Source organism: Salvelinus alpinus, chromosome 25, assembly GCF_045679555.1.
Source record: "Salvelinus alpinus chromosome 25, SLU_Salpinus.1, whole genome shotgun sequence".
In the NCBI taxonomy this organism is placed as follows: Eukaryota; Metazoa; Chordata; class Actinopteri; order Salmoniformes; family Salmonidae; genus Salvelinus; species Salvelinus alpinus.
In genome coordinates, this window is record NC_092110.1 from 18495213 (window position 1) to 18514194 (window position 18982).

Sequence of the window (18982 nt, forward strand, 5' to 3'; positions counted from 1 at the left end):
GTTACTACATGATTTAATGTGTTATTTCATAGTTTTTATGTCTTCACTATTATTCTACAATGCAGAAAACTTTTGAAAATTAAGAAAAACCCTTGAATGAGTAGTTGTTCTAAAACTTTTGACTGGTAGTGTACTTTCTGTAAATTGTGCAGTGGGTCATTTTTGGACATTTTTCTGTTCATGTTCATCCAGTCAAAGGTCAATTATTTTCCCAAGCAGATTGTGTGACTGTGTGTTTTATTGTCCAGACTGAGGTCAGATGTGTCTGGGAGCTCAGTGGCAGACAGAGTGCGGAGAGGGGTCACGCCCTTCCTGCGCTGCGCTGCCCTCTTCTTCAATTGCCTTACAGGGGTGCCCCCTCCAGAGGAGCTCTCCAGTACTACAGGTAGGTATCTCAGGGCTCAGACTACTGTGGTGTGTACGGGGATTGAATGGGTTAGGGTTTTACTGACTGAACCGTTCATGCTGTCTCGACTGCAGTTACATCTCAAGGCCAGATGGAGGCACTGTGCAGTTATCTGGCATTGCCCTGCAATGTGTTCCAGCTCTTTCAGGAGCACCGTGGGACTGTCTTTCCCTTATTACAGAGGTAATATCAATAACCTGTTAGTCACAGCCAAAATACATTGAAATAAATAGAACATTTACTAACTGATGTTTTTACCAGATGTGTGATGGTAGCTATGTTTCTAATGTAATTGTTTGAGGCACTTAAGGTATATTTTTCACTGATGGCCTCTGTCTCTCAGGTGGTGTGGGCACCCAGCTGTAACCAAAGCCCTAAAAGGGGAAATGCAGACAATCAGGTAAGCTCAAATTCACTTTGCAACAGAATTAAATATTTCAGATTTTATTTTCCTTTCTTCCCTATGAATAACTGAATCTTTGATAAAATGATTATTGCAGTTATCCCAGGAAAAGAAATCGGTTAATTGAGCTTCCTGAGGATTACAGCGCGCTCCTCAATCAAGCCAGTCACTTTCAGTAAGTAGCCACCACTGTCTAACTTGGATTATCATATACGCTGGTTAAGTGATTGGAGAGCTGTTGAGTTCCAGTGGAGACTGAGTCCTCTTTCTCTCTACCCTCCTGTCCAGGTGTCCTAACTCCACAGACGATGAGAGGAAGCACCCCACCCTGTGCCTCTTCTGTGGGACCATCTTGTGCTCCCAGAGCACCTGCTGTCATAGCCAGCTTGATGGGGAGGAGGTGGGCGCCTGCACCGCACACGCTGCCACCTGTGGGGCTGGAGTGGGCATGTTCCTCAGGTGGGTCGGGGACAAGGGCTCCTGTAGGGACAGGGGGGGCATGTTCCTCAGGTGGGTCGGGGACAAGGGCTCCTGTAGGGACAGGGGGGGCATGTTCCTCAGGTGGGTCGGGGACAAGGGCTCCTGTAGGGACGGGGGGCATGTTCCTCAGGTGGGTCGGGGACAAGGGCTCCTGTAGGGACAGGGTGGGCATGTTCCTCAGGTGGGTCGGGGACAAGGGCTCCTGTAGGGACAGGGTGGGCATGTTCCTCAGGCGGGTTCGGGGACAAGGTCTCCTGTAGGGACAGGGTGGGCATGTTCCTCAGGTGGGTCGTGGACAAGGGCTCGTGTAGGGACAGGGTGGGCATGTTCCTCAGGTGGGTCGGGGACAAGGGCTCCTGTAGGGACAGTGGGGGCATGTTCCTCAGGTGGGTCGGGGACAAGGGCTCCTGTAGGGACAGTGGGGGCATGTTCCTCAGGTGGGTCGGGGACAAGTGCTCCTGTAGGGACAGGGTGGGCATGTTCCTCAGGTGGGTCGAAGACAAGGGCTCCTGTAGGGACAGGGTGGGCATGTTCCTCAGGTGGGTCGGGGACAAGGGCTCGTGTAGGGACAGTGGGGGCATGTTCCTCAGGTGGGTCGGGGACAAGTGCTCCTGTAGGGACAGGGTGGGCATGTTCCTCAGGTGGGTCGGGGACAAGGGCTCCTGTAGGGACAGGGTGGGCATGTTCCTCAGGTGGGTCGGGGACAAGGGCTCCTGTAGGGACAGGGTGGGCATGTTCCTCAGGCGGGTTCGGGGACAAGGGCTCCTGTAGGGACAGGGTGGGCATGTGGTTAAACATGTTCATATGTTCTATAAAGCTTCTACTGATTGCTTTGCCCCCCCCCCCCCCCCCCCGCTGGTTAGGATAAGAGAGTGTGAGATGGTCCTGATGGCCAGTAAGACACGAGGAAGCACCTACCCAGCCCCTTATCTTGATGACTACGGAGAGACTGACCCACAGCTAGGGTAAGCTGGCCACATCTCCTCTCTTTGCTTTTGAAACATTCATTACATCCATCTCTGATGTCGTTCTGTAGGAAAATGTTATATTTGTAAAGCAAACCTGTGTCACTGACGGACTGTTTTGTGAATGTGAGATTAGGAGGGGGAACCCCCTGCACCTGTGCCCTGAGAGGTACCGGAAGCTCCACCAGCTGTGGCAGCAGCACTGTATCCTGGAGGAGATCGCCCGTAGCCTGGAGGTTGTCAACGTCATGTTTGCTTTCGAATGGCAGATGCTGTGAGCCCAAGACCAGATTATGTGTGCTGCTGGGTAGGGCCAAGGTCTGGAGGCCACAGCCAGGGGGCACAGCCCACACACGTGTGTGTGTGTGTGTGTATATATATATATATATATATATATACACACACACACGCCCATCTACATATGTCCTGGCCGGGAGCGGTGCGCCCCTGTGCAGCCATTCCTCCCCAGGATCCCAAAGGGAGTGCAGATAGGACAGAGAGCGATGAGGAGGGGGTCGGGAACTGAAGTCGCCTTGTTTGAATTTGTCTGCTGTGAGAGGGCTATGAATAATGCTAGGAATAACGTTCCCCTTCTCCATAGAAAAGCTTATTAAAGGAAAATACATCTATCAAACACCCAAGTATCTTTATGCCGTCAGCTTGTGTATATAAAATCTCTCCCAAGTGATGCTGTGAATTATCTGCCATCTCCTTTTTGTTTTAAGACTTTATAGAGATGATAAAACAATGGCTTTAGTGAGTCTTGCAGTGTGGGAGTTGTTTACTCTTTTGCAAATGTCTTTGGGATCATGCTTCCTGTTTCTATATTTTTTGCTTTCTGTCACAGTAGACCGTTTGCATGGCACCTAGCCCATGTTACTGACCATCACCCTTTTAAAATTATATAAATAAATGTCTTTCCACAAATAGAGTACATTTTGGGTAGTGTAACTTGGTTAAAAAAAATACAAATTTCACCTAATTTTAACATTGACATAAAGAACACGTTCAACTTAATAAAAAAACATGTTTTCCATCTCAAGGAGTTAAATAAAAAAAGGACTAGTAAGGGCCAGTAAAGTGGCATTAAAGTAACAGGGTTGAGGTTTTCATCTTAAATCAGTCATGCATCTCCCTGTGACCGGGGGAATGAAAGCTTGTTGTGTGCAAAATGGAGGGGCAATTGAATGCAAGCTACAGACATAAAAAATAATAAAAAAATTGTTAAAGCATTTCAAGCCTATCTATCTACGGGTAACGGGGTTGACATGGTATGCTCAACAGACTCAGTTTTCCACCACAAAACACCAGAAAATTGCCAAAAATAGTAGATCCAGCTCACCTGTTTTTACACTATGATTTCACTATTAGATGTTCAATGTTTCTTTTGAAAAAATATTTTTAAAAGGAATTGATTCACCATATTAAAACGAGAGTTACGTTCACTCACCAGGGTTGACATTAAAATGAGGGACATGTGATTTAATCACTTATCACATAAAATAAATAATTATCTTCAGAATTGACTTTGTCAAAACAACAAAATAACTAGGGCTTTACAATGATGGTGAACTTGGAGACGTTATGGTGTTAAGTGGGTTAAAACCTTCCTAGAAGTCGGAAAACATGAAGAGGGACATGTGAAAATTGTGACTTTTGTGACTTTAGCAAGTCTTTCTTCATATAAAAACTCTGATTTCTTGAATTTTCTATGTGGTCTATATTAAATGGCATATCATTTTAATGTAATGGGCTTCTAAAATTCATTATTGGTGCACAATTCCTGTTTAAATATTAAAGGGATGCAAAAGGTACTCTATTCGTGGAATGACCCAGATAATGTACAGTGCCTTCAAAGTATTCATACCCCTTGACTTATTACACATTTGGTTGTGTTACAGCCTGAATTCAAAAGGGATTAAGTAGTTTTTTCTCACCCATCTACACACAATACCCCATATTGACAAAGTAAAAAAATATATATATTTATTTAACAATTGTTTTTGTAAATGAAATACAGATATATATCATTTACATAAGTATTCACACCCCTGGGTCAATACATGTTAGAATCACCATTGGCAGCAATTAAAGCTGTGCGTCTTTCTGGATAAGTCTCTAAGACCTTTGCACACCAGATTTTCGTCTAGGTTTTCAAATATGTTTGCAGTACTAATTTAGTGCCTTGTTGCAAACAGGATGCATGTTTTTGAATATTTTTATTCTGTACATGCTTCCTTTTCACTCTGTCAATTAGGTTAGTGTTGTGGAGTAATTACAATGTTGTTGATCCTTTCTTAGTTTTCTCCTATCACAGCCTTTGAACTCTAACTGTTTGAAAGTCACCATTGGCCTCTCTGGCAACTGAGTTAAAAAGGACGCCTGTATCTTTGTAGTGACTGGGTGTATTGATACACCATCCAAAGTTTAATTTAATAACTTCACTATACTCAGTGATATTTAATGTCTGCTTTAAAAAAACATGTTTTACCCATCTGACAATATGTGCCCTGCTTTGCGAGGCATTGGAAAACCTCCCTGGTCTTTGTGGTTGAATTTGTGTTTGAAATTCACTCCTCGACTGAGGGACTTTACAGTTAATTGTATGTGTGGGGTACAGAGATGAGGTAGTCATAAAAAAAATCACGCTAAACACTATTATTGCACACAGTGAGACAATGCAACTTCTATGTCTTGTTAAGAAAATGTTTACTCCTGAACTTATTTAGGCTTGCCATAACTAAGGGGTTGAATACTTTGACTCAAGACATTTCAGCTTTTCATTTTTTAATAAACAGTTCTAAACCATAATTCCACTTTGACATTATGGGGTATTGTGTGTAGGCCAGTGACCAAAAAAATCTCAATTTAGTCCATTTTAAGTTCAGGCTGTAACAGAACATTTTGAAAAAGTCAAGGGGTGTGAATACTTTCTGAAGGCACTGTATGAATAGATATACAAGCAATTTCTATACTGGTCAAATGCAAAAGTATATGAAGAGATAATTAACTATTTTACTGTACAAACATTGCTTATTGTAATTAGATAGCAATTAAATGTTAATCTGAAAGCACTTTGAAATAAAGTTACTAAAGTGTTCAATATATGTACATGTAAAAGAGTCGGTCTTCACTGAAATTCCATATTTTGCCAACCTGATACACTTATTAGAGGCATCTTTTGTTGTAACTCCTTTAAATAATTGTGTATGGGAACATTGTCATCTGCTCTTGAAATTATTATTTGTGCTGTGAAAATGACATTCAAATAGATCATATTGTAGCTAATGGGGACAAAAAGGTTCATACCAGCAATGCAAAATATATTCTGTACACGACTAATCTAACAAGTAAATAAGAGCACATCACTACTACATTTAGTGTATTTATGACAACAATTATGTACATTTTATGGGAGAGTATCTACATGGAAAAAGAATAATCGCTATAAAAATACACTTGATATTACATCAAACTTTTCAGGAAAATGAAGTTTTGTGCATATACTGTATGGTTTTGTTTTTCCTCATTTGCGTTGCTTGACAGTGCTGTATGATAACCAGGCTGTCTGAATAAAGACATGATCTAGACGAGTTCTTGTGCCCTCTTTGTCTGACTGGGAATATCAACACAAATGTTTGTTCATTTTGCACTTACTCTTCAGTGTCTGAAAAGAGAGTAAATAAAAATAAAATAAAAAATGTAATGAAAGAGAAGATACTGTATTACTTAAGTATTTCTCATCACCCTCATTGCATCATATGTCAGTACAGTGACATGCACATTGACATCAAATCCCATGTCCTTATTATACAGTGCCCTTAGCACCTCATGTTTCCTACAATAATTACCATAATTTATATTACACACTATACTAGTTAGCTTTAATAACTACTACTTCCTGGCAGCACTTGAGGCTGTTGTAAGGATTTATCTTGCAGGAATGATAGTTGATTGTTGCTTAGCAGCACCTGTGTTGTATAATAAATCAGATTTGCTAATATTTCCCTGTTTAATTCCACAGCGAATCAAGGCTGACAAAGAACCTACACAGTTTTGTTTATAGTCTGAAATAAGATAGCATATTGTGTTGATTGGTAGTATCTGTAGTCCTCAGTAGTTTAAGCAGGGCCTTAAGTAGTCTCTCCCTCCTTTGTATGGTGTGTGTGGCCATAATAGGATGTGTCATCAGATTGATTGGAGGTGAGTTTCCGTTCTGACATAGATTAGGGGTAATTTGAGGCAGTGGGGGTCCTTGGGACAATTCTGCTATTGCTTAGAAATCTCAATCTTGTTCGTCACACACTTGGCTATATGCATACAGACTTGCTGCAGAGGATTAGGATGGCAGGTAGCCTAGTGGTTAAAAGCACTGGGCCAGTAACCGAAAGGTTGCTTTTTCGATGAGCCGACTAGGTGAAAAATCTGTGTGTGCCCTAGAGCAAGGCACTTAACCCTAATTGCTACTGTAAATCGTCTACAGTACAAAACTAGCACTAGTGATATTTATTTTAAGTGCCAACACTTGTCTGTGCTTGGTCTTCACTTTTCTCCTACAGAATTTCTTACTAATCGTAAACAATATTGTACTGAACCCAACAAGAACAACTATCAGCAAAACCTTGGTAATGTCTAAGTTCCAAAATGATTTAGTGTTTACAAGTTTCTAACTCTTTCCGTTAGGCTCTTCATCTGTATGCGTTCCACTATATGTAAGATTTCTTGAAGTAAGACATACTCAGTTGCATTGGTCTATAGCTTCAGCAAAACTAGGGAGCATATTTATAAAAGCCAAAATAATTTTGTTAAGACAGCACACACTTAATTGCCATGTCTGTGGGAAAGCTTGTCCCATTGCTGTGGGAAAAGGTCTGCACATTTTGACCTGGACCAATGCCATTACATTCGGCTAATCTCGATTAACTCAGAACGAAAGTCTTGTGTAATTGGGCAGCTGCTCGATTAAGTTCTGGGTACATACATGTATAGCCGCTGGAAGAAGGGGTGATAATATAATAGGAAAACATTTGTTTCTCACAAAAGTAGTCCACTGGGCCTGTATTAGTGGACCGATATTGCCCAACATGTTTTTTTAAAACTCTGCCTACTTGTAGAGAAATGCCAATGCTATCCTCCTCTCATGTTGCCGAAACAGTCTATGACTCTTTCATACAGTAGCCTACACACTTTTAGTTTTTGTTGTCCTAGGCTACCTGGCTAAAATGCTTGCTCGCTAGCCTAACTTCCTTTCATGGGCAACAATGAGGCAGCTAGTTAACATTAGCCTACTACATCTAGCTACATATTGAACTAACATCCTCGTAGCCAAGGGGCACTATGTATGCATTTATGGTTGGATCAGAATCACCATTATAATAATTGGCCAGTACGGAGAATTAAGTAAAATCACTAGTCCAAATCCCTATCTCCATCCATGGCTAATTTAGGATAGGGTCAATTTTAGCTAGCTAGCTAGCCCCCGGAGGACAACACACAATGAGATGAAACAATTCCATTTTTTTCTGTCAGTGATATTTGGCTTTTGATGTGATGTGATTGGTGTGAAGCCAAATACAAACTGGCTTCCCTTGACACTTTTGGTGCACCACGACTGTTCACAGTTGAACTCACTCAGTTTAGCTCAACGCTGATTGGCTATTATTTTATATAATAAAATATAAAGGGAGGCCAAATTCTTGCTGGCTTCCCTTGCATTCGATGCTACGGGCGGCAACAATATCATACTCTTTTTGACCAGACAGCGTCAGATATATGGGCTACACATATAGAGACAGAGGGGCGCTGTTTTGCTCATTCGGATGCTTTCTCCGGTGAGAAACATTTAGCCTCTTGTGAATTGAAGGGAAATTATGAAACACAGCGAGACAAAAGATCAATTATTTTATGTTTTTGGGAGGTTTTATTGGTACAATTTTGGCGGTAGCCTGGCTTCCCTTGGCATCCATAAATACACGTCACTGTTAAGGGTTGAGTGAAGTTTAATGCGATATAAGCACAGTTTGGCTTTCACTCGTAAGTTAATTTGTTGATATGGGTATATGTAAAGAGGTAACAAGGCATTACATCATGGCATAGAATCAATGACACATGGATTTTGTTTGTATGTTATTGCTAAACGATCTCTGCTGTACATTTCCATGTTATCAATTATGGTATTGTGTTCTGTACCAATCTGCTATTGGATGTCTCCTTTTGCAAACAAATTTGCAGACTGTCACCAAATCACCAAATCCCTCTTGAAATGATAATCCTCCCTCTTACGAACAATGCTTGGTTTGCAAAATAATGTTAGCCAGTCATATGCTGTCACAATGTTTCTTTCAGGCAAGCATTTATGTCGCTTTTATTGCTCGAGGCACTTCCTGCCCTTTGGACAAACTGACTTGATGTGTATTGCCTGGTCGTTCACCTTTTTAGGACCCTGTGGAGTGGACTCTTCAAGGTAAGTGTTAGAGCAGGGGTCAACTGGCCACAGGTATCTGCTTTGAGGGCACGTTGTCTGGTCCATAGTGGGCTGTGGAGGGGACATCAATGTTGGGGTGGGCTGAAGCCAGCGGTATCTGGAACCAGTCTCTGATGCCGGCGGTATCTGGAACCAGTCTCTGATGCCGGCGGTATCTGGAACCAGTCTCTGATGCCGGTGGTATCTGGAACCAGTCTCTGAAGCCGGCGGTATCTGGAACCAGTCTCTGATGCCGGTGGTATCTGGAACCAGTCTATGAAGCCGGCGGTATCTGGAACCAGTCTCTGAAGCCGGCGGTATCTGGAACCAGTCTCTGAAGCCGGCGGTATCTGGAACCCGTCTCTGAAGCCGGCGGTATCTGGAACCCGTCTCTGAAGCCGGCGGTATCTGGAACCAGTCTCTGATGCCGGCGGTATCTGGAACCAGTCTCTGATGCCGGCGGTATCTGGAACCCGTCTATGAAGCCGGCGGTATCTGGAACCCGTCTCTGAAGCCGGCGGTATCTGGAACCCGTCTCTGAAGCCGGCGGTATCTGGAACCAGTCTCTGATGCCGGCGGTATCTGGAACCCGTCTATGAAGCCGGCGGTATCTGGAACCCGTCTATGAAGCCGGCGGTATCTGGAACCAGTCTCTGATGCCGGCGGTATCTGGAACCCGTCTATGAAGCCGGCGGTATCTGGAACCCGTCTATGAAGCCGGCGGTATCTGGAACCCGTCTCTGAAGCCGGCGGTATCTGGAACCCGTCTATGAAGCCGACGGTATCTGGAACCCGTCTCTGAAGTCGGCGGTATCTGGAACCCGTCTCTGAAGCCGGCGGTATCTGGAACCCGTCTATGAAGCCGGCGGTATCTAGAACCAGTCTATGAAGCCGGCGGTGTCTGGAACCCGTCTCTGAAGCCGGCCTTGCCGCAGCACTCGGACTTGATCTGTAGCAGGTCCACAGTGTGCTTCAGAAAGCAGCAGCCTGCCCTGGTGTGTTTTTTTTTTATAGTAGTGAATGCCGTCCCCCAGCCCCAGGTTCAGAGCCTCGTTCAGCTCACTTCACATGCCGTTGCACATGTGCGCCCCCACCAGGATGCAGAAGAAGGTGCAGATGATGTATGGTAGCATCAGCAGCTTCCGGGCCTGTTGCGATGAGCATGTTGGGGACGTAGTGGAGGTCCCTCTGCCATCAGCTTGTTGATCTCCACCTTCAGGAATATTCCCAAACTGAACAGAATCACCACTGTCACCACGGAAACCCAGTTGAGGATCCACAGCACTTGGGCAAGCTTTTCCAAGCTAATTTGCTAAGCAATTATTCAGAAGAAATAGAATACAATAAACTACAAACATAATAGACTACAAATATGGTTTTATAGCATCTGATGTCTCAATCATTTTGTTTACCACCTCAGAGGTTTCACATAACAGTGTGATGCCCCATGCACCTTTATCAATACAGAGTTCAAAAAGAGAAACCCCATGCTTCAGCTGTCTGTCTTGAACACAGTCACAGGTCATTACATTTACATTTAAGTCATTTAGCAGACGCTCTTATCCAGAGCGACTTACAAATTGGTCATCCCTACAGACTGGGAATATCAGGAGAGAGCACCATACAGAAGGACCTACCTTATCTCTGCAGGATTCATAAACTCAGCAAAAAAAGAAACGCCCCTTTTTCAGGACCCTGTCTTTCACAGATAATTCGTAAAAATCCAATTAACTTCACAGATCTTCATTGTAAACGGTTTAAACACTGTTTCCCATGCTTGTTCAATGAACCATAAACAATTAATGAACATGTACCTGTGGAATGGTCGTTAAGACACTAACAGCTTACAGACGGTATGCAATTAAGGTCACAGTTATGAATACTTAGGACACTAAAGAGGCCTTTCTACTGACTCTGAAAAACACCAAAAGAAAGATGCTCAGGGTCCCTGCTTATCTGCGTGAACGTGCCTTAGGCATGCTGCAAGGAGGCATGAGGACTGCAGATGTGGCCAGGGCAATAAATTGAAATGTCCATACCGTGACACGCCTAAAACAGAGCTACAGGGAGACAGAACGGACAGCTGATCGTCCTCAGTGGCAGACTATGTGTAACAACACCTGCACAGGTTCGGTACATCCGAACATCACACCTGCGGGACAGGTACAGGATGGTAACAACAACTGCCCGAGTTACACCAGAAACGCACATTCCCTCCATCAGTGCTCGCAATAGGCTGAGAGAGGCTGGACTGAGGGCTTGTAGGCCTGTTGTAAGGCAAGTCCTCACCAGACATCACCGGCAACAACATCGTCTATGGGCACAAACACACCGTCGCTGGACCAGACAGAACTGGCAAAAAGTGCTCTTCTCTGACGAGTCGCAGTTTTGTCTCACCAGTGGTGATGGTCGGATTCGCATTTGGAGGTGGAGGGTCCGTCATGGTCTGGGGCGGTGTGTCACAGCATCATCGGACTGAGCTTGTTGCCATTGCAGGCAATCTCAACGCTGTGCGTTACAGGGAAGACATCCTCCTCCCTCATGTGGAACCCTTCCCGCAGGCTCATCCTGACATGACCCTCCAGCATGACAATGCCACCAGCCATACTGCTCGTTCTGTGTGTGATTTCCTGCAAGACAGGAATGTCAGTGTTCTGCCATGGCCAGGGAAGAGCCCGGATCTCAATCCCATTGAGCACGTCTGGGACCTGTTGGATCGTTGGGTGAGGGCTAGGGCCATTCCCCCCAGAAATGTCCGGGAACTTGCAGGTGCCTTGGTGGAAGAGTGGGGTAACATCTCACGGCAAGAGCTAGCAAACCTGGTGCAGTCCATGAGGAGATGCACTGCAGTACTTAATGCAGCTGGTGGCCACACCAGATACTGACTGTTACTTTTGATTTTGACCCCCCCTTTGTTCAGGGACACATTATTAAATTTCTGTTAGTCACATGTCTGTGGAACTCAGTTGTTGAAACTTATGTTCATACAAATATTTACACATGTTAAGTTTGCTGAAAATAAATGCAGTTGACAGTGAGAGGACGTTTCTTTTTTTGCTGAGTTTGTTATCTGTCTGATCTGGCTCCCAACGCTGTTTGTTTTTCTCTTCAGTGACAGTCATCTTAAGGCTTGGCCTGGAGGTAGTTTAGCCGTAGTGACTCCGGTGGAGTAACAGACACCAGCCCGTGGCAGCGTCAGAGTGAGTCCAGTCCGCTGGCCAAGCCCCCTGACCCTCCTAATAATCCCCTCTAATCTGCCCTGTAGGATTTGGACGTACCTTCTGCCACCTGCGCAAATCTGACTGCAGCACCACAAAGAGTTGTAATGGCCAAAGGCCGTTTGGGTGTTTGTACGTTTGTGTCCAGTCAGCTCTCCTTTGAGTCTTAGTCTCCAAGTCAACAGGATGAGGCCAAGTAAGGCAATATATCAAGTCTAAATCAATTTTGTTATGAGGACAATATTATGCTTACAAGAAAATACGGAACATGTGTCAGATTGTTTGATAATTTGCCCTAATGTGATACAATTAACAAAGTTTGTGCTGCCCTCTGGTGCTTTGATGACACTATACATGTGTCAGCGGAAAGTAAATGGCCCAAGAAAGAGTCAAGAATGAGTATTGAAAGCTCCAGATCTCTTAATACAGACTCCATTATCCTCATGGTGTTATTGTATTTGCAACAAATCACTTTCACCAGCCCTCCCTCCCTCCCCCACTCACTCTTTCCCATTCCTGAGCTCTTTTTTTCTCTTCGTCTCTCACGCACACGTCCATCCACATCCAGCCAATCAGCCAATGAGATCTCGAGTGAGATCGAGATTACTGGATTACCATGTCCCAAAGGAGCTTGTGTAAGAGGAGAGTTCCACTGTGGACACACACTGGCCCAGTCAGCACATCCACAGCGATCCCAGGAGCACCGGAACAATGTGGCAGGTAAGTTCTGGAGTTCCCAGTTTAGTCAATCATGGTTCTTCAGTAAAATGGCTATCACTTACAGTATACTCTCATACTGTGATTCCATCTGATCGGAAATATCAAGGATAGCAGCCCTCTAGGCTTTACGGCACTGCAAGTTAACTACATTCTTAAAGCCATATACATAACATTGGCCTTCAATTCTGTAAAGGATGTTATATTCTATGCAGTATTGTACTTTATCTAAACACCAATTATCCTCTCTGATGCTTGTGGTTTGTAGTTCCAATGTTAATACAGCAACATGACTTAATGTAATTTTTTTTAATGCATTTCCTTTGGAATGGGATTAAAACCATCTATGGATATGAGGGATTATGTTCACTAATGGCCTATTGAAAAAGAGATTACATTGATGTGTAGCCACTGTGTGTATGAATTACAACAGAGAAGGATCGCATGACTGCATAGTACTGTCTGATTGACTTCACCCCCAGTATGTTGTACCGTAGCTGTGAATTTGTACGTCAAGTTTTTCATCCAGAACTTTAATTTGACCAGACTTTGAGGGATTTGAGAACATGTTCTCGTTTAAAACAATGACTTGCAGTGCATTCAGGATTTTTTCAGACCCCTTGACTTTTTCCACATTTTATGTTACAGCCTTACTGTAAAATTGATTAAATATTTTTTCCCTCATCAATCTACACAAAATAGCCCATAATGACAAGGCGAAAACAGGTTTTTAGACATTTTTGCTCATTTATTAAAAAAAAACGTAATCAGTATTCAGACCTAATGCTATGACACTCGAAATTGAGCTCACGTGCATCCTGTTTCCCTTGATCATCCTTGAGATATTTCCACAACTTGATTGAAGTCCACCTCTGGTAAATTTTTAAATGATTGAACATGATTTGGAAAGGCACAAACCAGTTTATATAAAGTCCCACAGTTGACAGTGCATGTCAGAGCAAATACCAAGCCATGAGGTCGAAGGAATTGTCCGTAGAGCTCCGAGACAGGATTGTGTCGAAGCACAGATCTGGGGTACCAAAACATTTCTGCCGAATGAATAGCCTCCATCATTCTTAAATGGAAGAAGTTTAGAATCACCAAGACTCTTCCTAGAGCCGTCCGCCCAGCCAAACTGAACAACTGCTGGAGAAGGGCCTTGGTCAGGGAGGTGACCAAGGACAAGCATCTCTGCAGCACTCCACCAATCAGGCATTTATGGTAGAGTGGCCAGACAGAAGCCACTCCACAGTAAAAGGCACATGACAGCACGCACGTTTGCTAAAAGGCACCTAATGGACCAGATTCTCTGGTCTGATGAAACCAAGATTGAACTCTTTGGCCTGAATGCCAAGCGTCACGTCTGGAGGAAACAGCATCATGCTGTGGGGATGTTTTTCAGCAGCAGGGACTGAGAGACTAGTCAGGATCGAGGGAAAGATGAACAGAGCAAAGTGGAGAGAGATCCTTGATGATACCTGCTCCAGAGCACTCAGGACTTCAGATTGGGGCAAATGTTCACCTTCCAACAGGGCAACGACCCTAAGCACACAGCCAAGACAATGCATGAGTGGCTTCGGGACAAGTCTCTGAATGTCCTCGAATGGCCCAGCCAGAGCCCGGACTTGAACTGATTGAACATCTCTGGAGAGACCTGAAAATAGCTTTGCAGCGATGCTCCCCATCCAACCTGACAGAGCTTGAGAGGATCTGCAGAGAAGAATGGGAGAAACTCCCCAAATACAGGTGTGCCAAGCTTGTAGCGTCATACCCAAGAAGACTTGAGGCTGTAATCGCTGCCAAATATGCTTCAACAAAGTACTGTGTTAAAGGTCTGAATGTTTATGTAAATGTGATATTTCATTTGTATTTGTAATTTTTTTTGCAAAACATTTTTTAGACCTGTTTTTGCTTTGTCATTATGAGGTATTATGTGTAGATTGATGAGGGGGGGGAAACTATTTAATTAATTTTAGAAAAAGGCTGTAACGTCACAAAATGTGGAAAAAGGGTCTAAATACTTTCCGAATGTACTGTATGTGTTTGGTACATTCACTGTTAACATCCTCAGGGTGTGAGAGGGTGCAACAGCAGGACTATGATGGACACGGAGGACCAGTGGACACAGGACTTGGCTAGCAACAACGTGAAGGCCATCCTGCGCTGGATATGTAGCCTTTCAGCTGAAGGTCAGATCACTGGACTGGCAAGATTAAAATCACATGCAGCATACAGTACTTACAGCCACTTACTGTGTCTAAGAATGGTTGGATACTTTAACATACTGTAATGATTCAATGATTATAATATGTGATCATCATTAGTAACATTTCTTCTCAGTTCATGCTGCTTTTGATTATGACCCATTATGTAATTGCATGAATTTGTCTCATTCCATTAATTTGTTTGTCTCTCAGTGGGAAATGCTGATGTGGAGGACAGCCTTGCTACTTTCAGCAGCTGGGTCCAGAGGACGGCTGAAGTTTCAAAGAAGGAGTTACTCACCCTTTGTAAGGAGAGATGCACCACAGCACCAGCTATCCCAAACAGAGCCAAAGGCTATCGATCCCAGCTCTTTCCACAGCTTTATTACAAAGGTCTTCTACTGTCGCCTCTCTCTGAGTCCCCCTCTCCCCCACCCTTCCCCTGTTTCTAGGCTTCAGCCGTTGCCAGGGCCTGTGGATGTTCCTGGACCACAGCTGCTTCACCAGGGTGCACCTGCTGCTGCAGCGGCTGAGGAACCTGCTTACCCTGGCCCAGTGGGGGAGGAGGCAGAGCGGCCTGACACACTTCTGGCATGGTACAGTACTATTCCAACAATGGCCCCCCTCTCACAATGATCAGATTGTTGCATGAATGATATCAACTGGCTAGTTTGTTTAACACAATGATCTTACCTAGACACCTAGTGCTAGCAATTGGTATGGTTGTAACAATATAGGTAAAAACAGGATTGGAATTGTAGTTTCTATCAAGAGAGCTGTTTTCTGATCATGATTGAATGGTGGCTGTCTGTCCTCCATCTGTATGTAGGATTGGGGATCCCGTGTGTGGTCTGCAGGGATGGGTGTGGATCCTCAGCTGTGAGGCAGGACTACTGGAATTGGGAACACAGAGCTCTGAAGCAACACATCTGGCTGGGTCGGCTTGTACAGTGGTGGGGCATCACTGGACTCCTGCCCAAGTACCCTGGTAAGGATGCATACATTAACGTTATAGAAGGACAAACAGTCAAACTGTACAAACCGGTCACTCTTTGCATCACAGAGTTGTTACTACTGTGTAACTATTCTTATAAGTACAGTGTAACAAGTGTTGTATGTTGTAGTATTATTGTAGTGTTAGGGTTGAAGTTAGGGTTAGTCCAGTACAGGGTTCCCCAACTGGCGGCCTGCGGGCCAAAATTGTCCCGCGGGTTGTTTTATTTGGCCCCCAAGTTTTCTAAGCAACATTTTTTTAAGACAATTATTTATTATTTATTTACATTTTTGGACATAAGACTGTAAAAACACCAGGAAATCAGCTCCAAGTGATTTTGAAAAATAAATCTATTCCGAAGTATTCCCATGCATAATAGAGAGAAGCGTGATAGTATACAAATGTAAGCAAGGTTTGAAATGGTTTGTTTTAGTCAAACATACAGTGGGGAGAACAAGTATTTGATACACTGCCGTTTTGCAGGTTTTCCTACTTACAAAGCATGTAGAGGTCTGTAATTTTTATCATAGGTACACTTCAACTGTGAGAGACGGAATCTAAAACAAAAATCCAGAAAATCACATTGTATGATTTTTAAATAATTAATTTGCATTTTATTGCATGACATAAGTATTTGATCACCTACCAACCAGTAAGAATTCCGGCTCTCACAGACCTGTTAGTTTTTCTTTAAGAAGCCCTCCTGTTCTCCACTCATTACCTGTATTAACTGCACCTGTTTGAACTCGTTACCTGTATAAAAGACACCTGTCCACACACTCAATCAAACAGATTCCAACCTCTCCACAATGGCCAAGACCAGAGAGCTGTGTAAGGACATCAGGGATAAAATTGTAGACCTGCACAAGGCTGGGATGGGCTACAGGACAATAGGCAAGCAGCTTGGTGAGAAGGAAACAACTGTTGGCGCAATTATTAGAAAATGGAAGAAGTTCAAGATGACGGTCAATCACCCTCGGTCTGGGGCTCCATGCAAGATTTCACCTCGTGGGGCATCAATGATCATGAGGAAGGTGAGGGATCAGCCCAGAACTACACGGCAGGACCTGGTAAATGACCTGAAGAGAGCTGGGACCACAGTCTCAAAGAAAACCATTAGTAACACACTACGCCGTCATGGATTAAAATCCTGCAGCGCACGCAAGGTCCCCCTGCTTAAGCCAGTGCATGTCCAGGCCTGTCTGAAGTTTGCCAATGACCATCTGGATGATCCAGAGGAGGAATGGGAGAAGGTCATGTGGTCTGATGAGACAAAAAATATAGCTTTTTGGTCTAAACTCCACTCGCCGTGTTTGGAGGAAGAAGAAGTATGAGTACAACCCCAAGAACACCATCCCAACCGTGAAGCATGGAGGTGGAAACATCATTCTTTGGGGATGCTTTTCTGCAAAGGGGACAGGACGACTGCACCGTATTGAGGGGAGGATGGATGGGGCCATGTATCGCGAGATCTTGGCCAAAAACCTCCTTCCCTCAGTAAGAGCATTGAAGATGGGTCGTGGCTGGGTCTTCCAGCATGACAACGACACGAAGCACACAGCCATGGCAACTAAGGAGTGGCTCCGTAAGAAGCATCTCAAGGTCCTGGAGTGGCCTAGCCAGTCTCCAGACCTGAACCCAATAGAAAATCTTTGGAGGGAGCTGAAACTCCGTATTGCCCAGCGACAGCCCCGAAACCTGAAGGATCTGGAGAAGATCTGTAGGGAGGAGTGGGCCAAAATCCCTGCTGCAGTGTGTGCAAACCTAGTCAAGAACTACAGGAAACGTATGATCTCTGTAATTGCAAACAAAGGTTTCTGTACCAAATATTAAGTTCTGCTTTTCTGATGTATCAAATACTTATGTCATGCAATAAAATGCAAATTAATTACTTAAAAATCATACAATGTGATTTTCTGGATTTTTGTTTTAGATTCCGTCTCTCATAGTTGAAGTGTACCTATGATAAAAATTACAGACCTCTACACGCTTTGTAAGTAGGAAAACCTGCAAAATCGGCAGTGTATCAAATACTTGTTCTCCCCACTGTATCTGTTTTGGCTTCTTGTGGTCAATTTGCAGTCTACAAATTATTTGTAATTTTGTTCCGGCCTCCATCCGCTCCAGAAAAAATCGGCCCGCGTCTGAATCTAGTTGATGATCCCTGGTCTAGTAGTTATAGGTACACTGACTTTTCCTCTCCTCCTCGCAGAGGCTCAAGAAATGAAGCGGATCTCTCAGATGTGGAGAGAGATGGATCAGAACCACCGCAGGGCTTCCCTCCACACTTTTGGGTAACTCTTAAATCACTGATAGGTCTCACTTGCTCTATTTCTGTTTTCTTCCTTTACTCCCTAATCAATCTTTTAAAAATCTTTTCTCCACATCTTCTTTCTCTTTATTTGATTAGATGGGAGGAGGAGGGAAGGGAAAGGTGGAATTCACTGATCCAGGGTATGGTGGCTCAGTTGGACAAACAACATGGGCCCATATGGACTTCTGAGGACTGCACAGACCAGGGCTATCCGCCCCCTAACCTGCAGGCTCTTCTGAAGCTGGTGCTGGTGCCTTGCATCAAACACATGTCTGTTCAGGCCATTGTATCCGAACATGGAGAATCCATAAAGTGTCCTCAAAGATATGACTGTGTTAATATGACTGTCATCTGAACTGAATATACAGTATTCTTGATTATGTACACTACACTTAACACAGCCTGTGCACAGCTCATGTACTTTATCCTGGACATGGCACATTTCCTGCAGTGCAAAGATGACCTCCTGCAGTCCTTTTGCCACGCCTTCATCATCCCTCCCAGCTTCTCCCAGCAGATCCGGGCCTTCTGGCTCCTCGACCATGGACACTTATCGGTACCTTTGCTCTCACTATAACGTTTAGTCTATCGATGTGTATGTCTTCCTGGATTTAGCAGGGCTCAACAGAGCCAACAGATTTTCCTATGGCTGTCATTGCCTCTGTGTAGGGCTCCATGGAGCTGCTGCTGAGCCCCAGGTCTGAACCACCCTGGTTCTCCTGGCAGCACCGCTGCATCATCCACAGCCTGCTGAGGAGAAAGCAGCTCCGCTTGGCGCTGAAGTACATCTACTGGACCAGACTAGCCACAGACACCCC

General features: G+C 44.2%; 1 protein-coding gene across 1 annotated transcript in view; it reads left to right on the plus strand.

Moving 5' to 3' along the window:
* ubr1 (ubiquitin protein ligase E3 component n-recognin 1) overlaps window positions 1-5847 on the plus strand; it is a 44273-nt gene extending 38426 nt beyond the window's left edge. The window contains exons 39-45 of the mRNA XM_071365976.1: window positions 249-385; window positions 481-589; window positions 750-806; window positions 907-984; window positions 1098-1268; window positions 2153-2254; window positions 2391-5847. Coding sequence (XP_071222077.1) covers window positions 249-385; window positions 481-589; window positions 750-806; window positions 907-984; window positions 1098-1268; window positions 2153-2254; window positions 2391-2532 — 796 coding nt within the window. The 3' untranslated portion in view covers window positions 2533-5847. The remainder of the gene's footprint in view (window positions 1-248; window positions 386-480; window positions 590-749; window positions 807-906; window positions 985-1097; window positions 1269-2152; window positions 2255-2390) is intronic.
* The last annotated feature ends 13135 nt before the right edge of the window (window positions 5848-18982 follow it).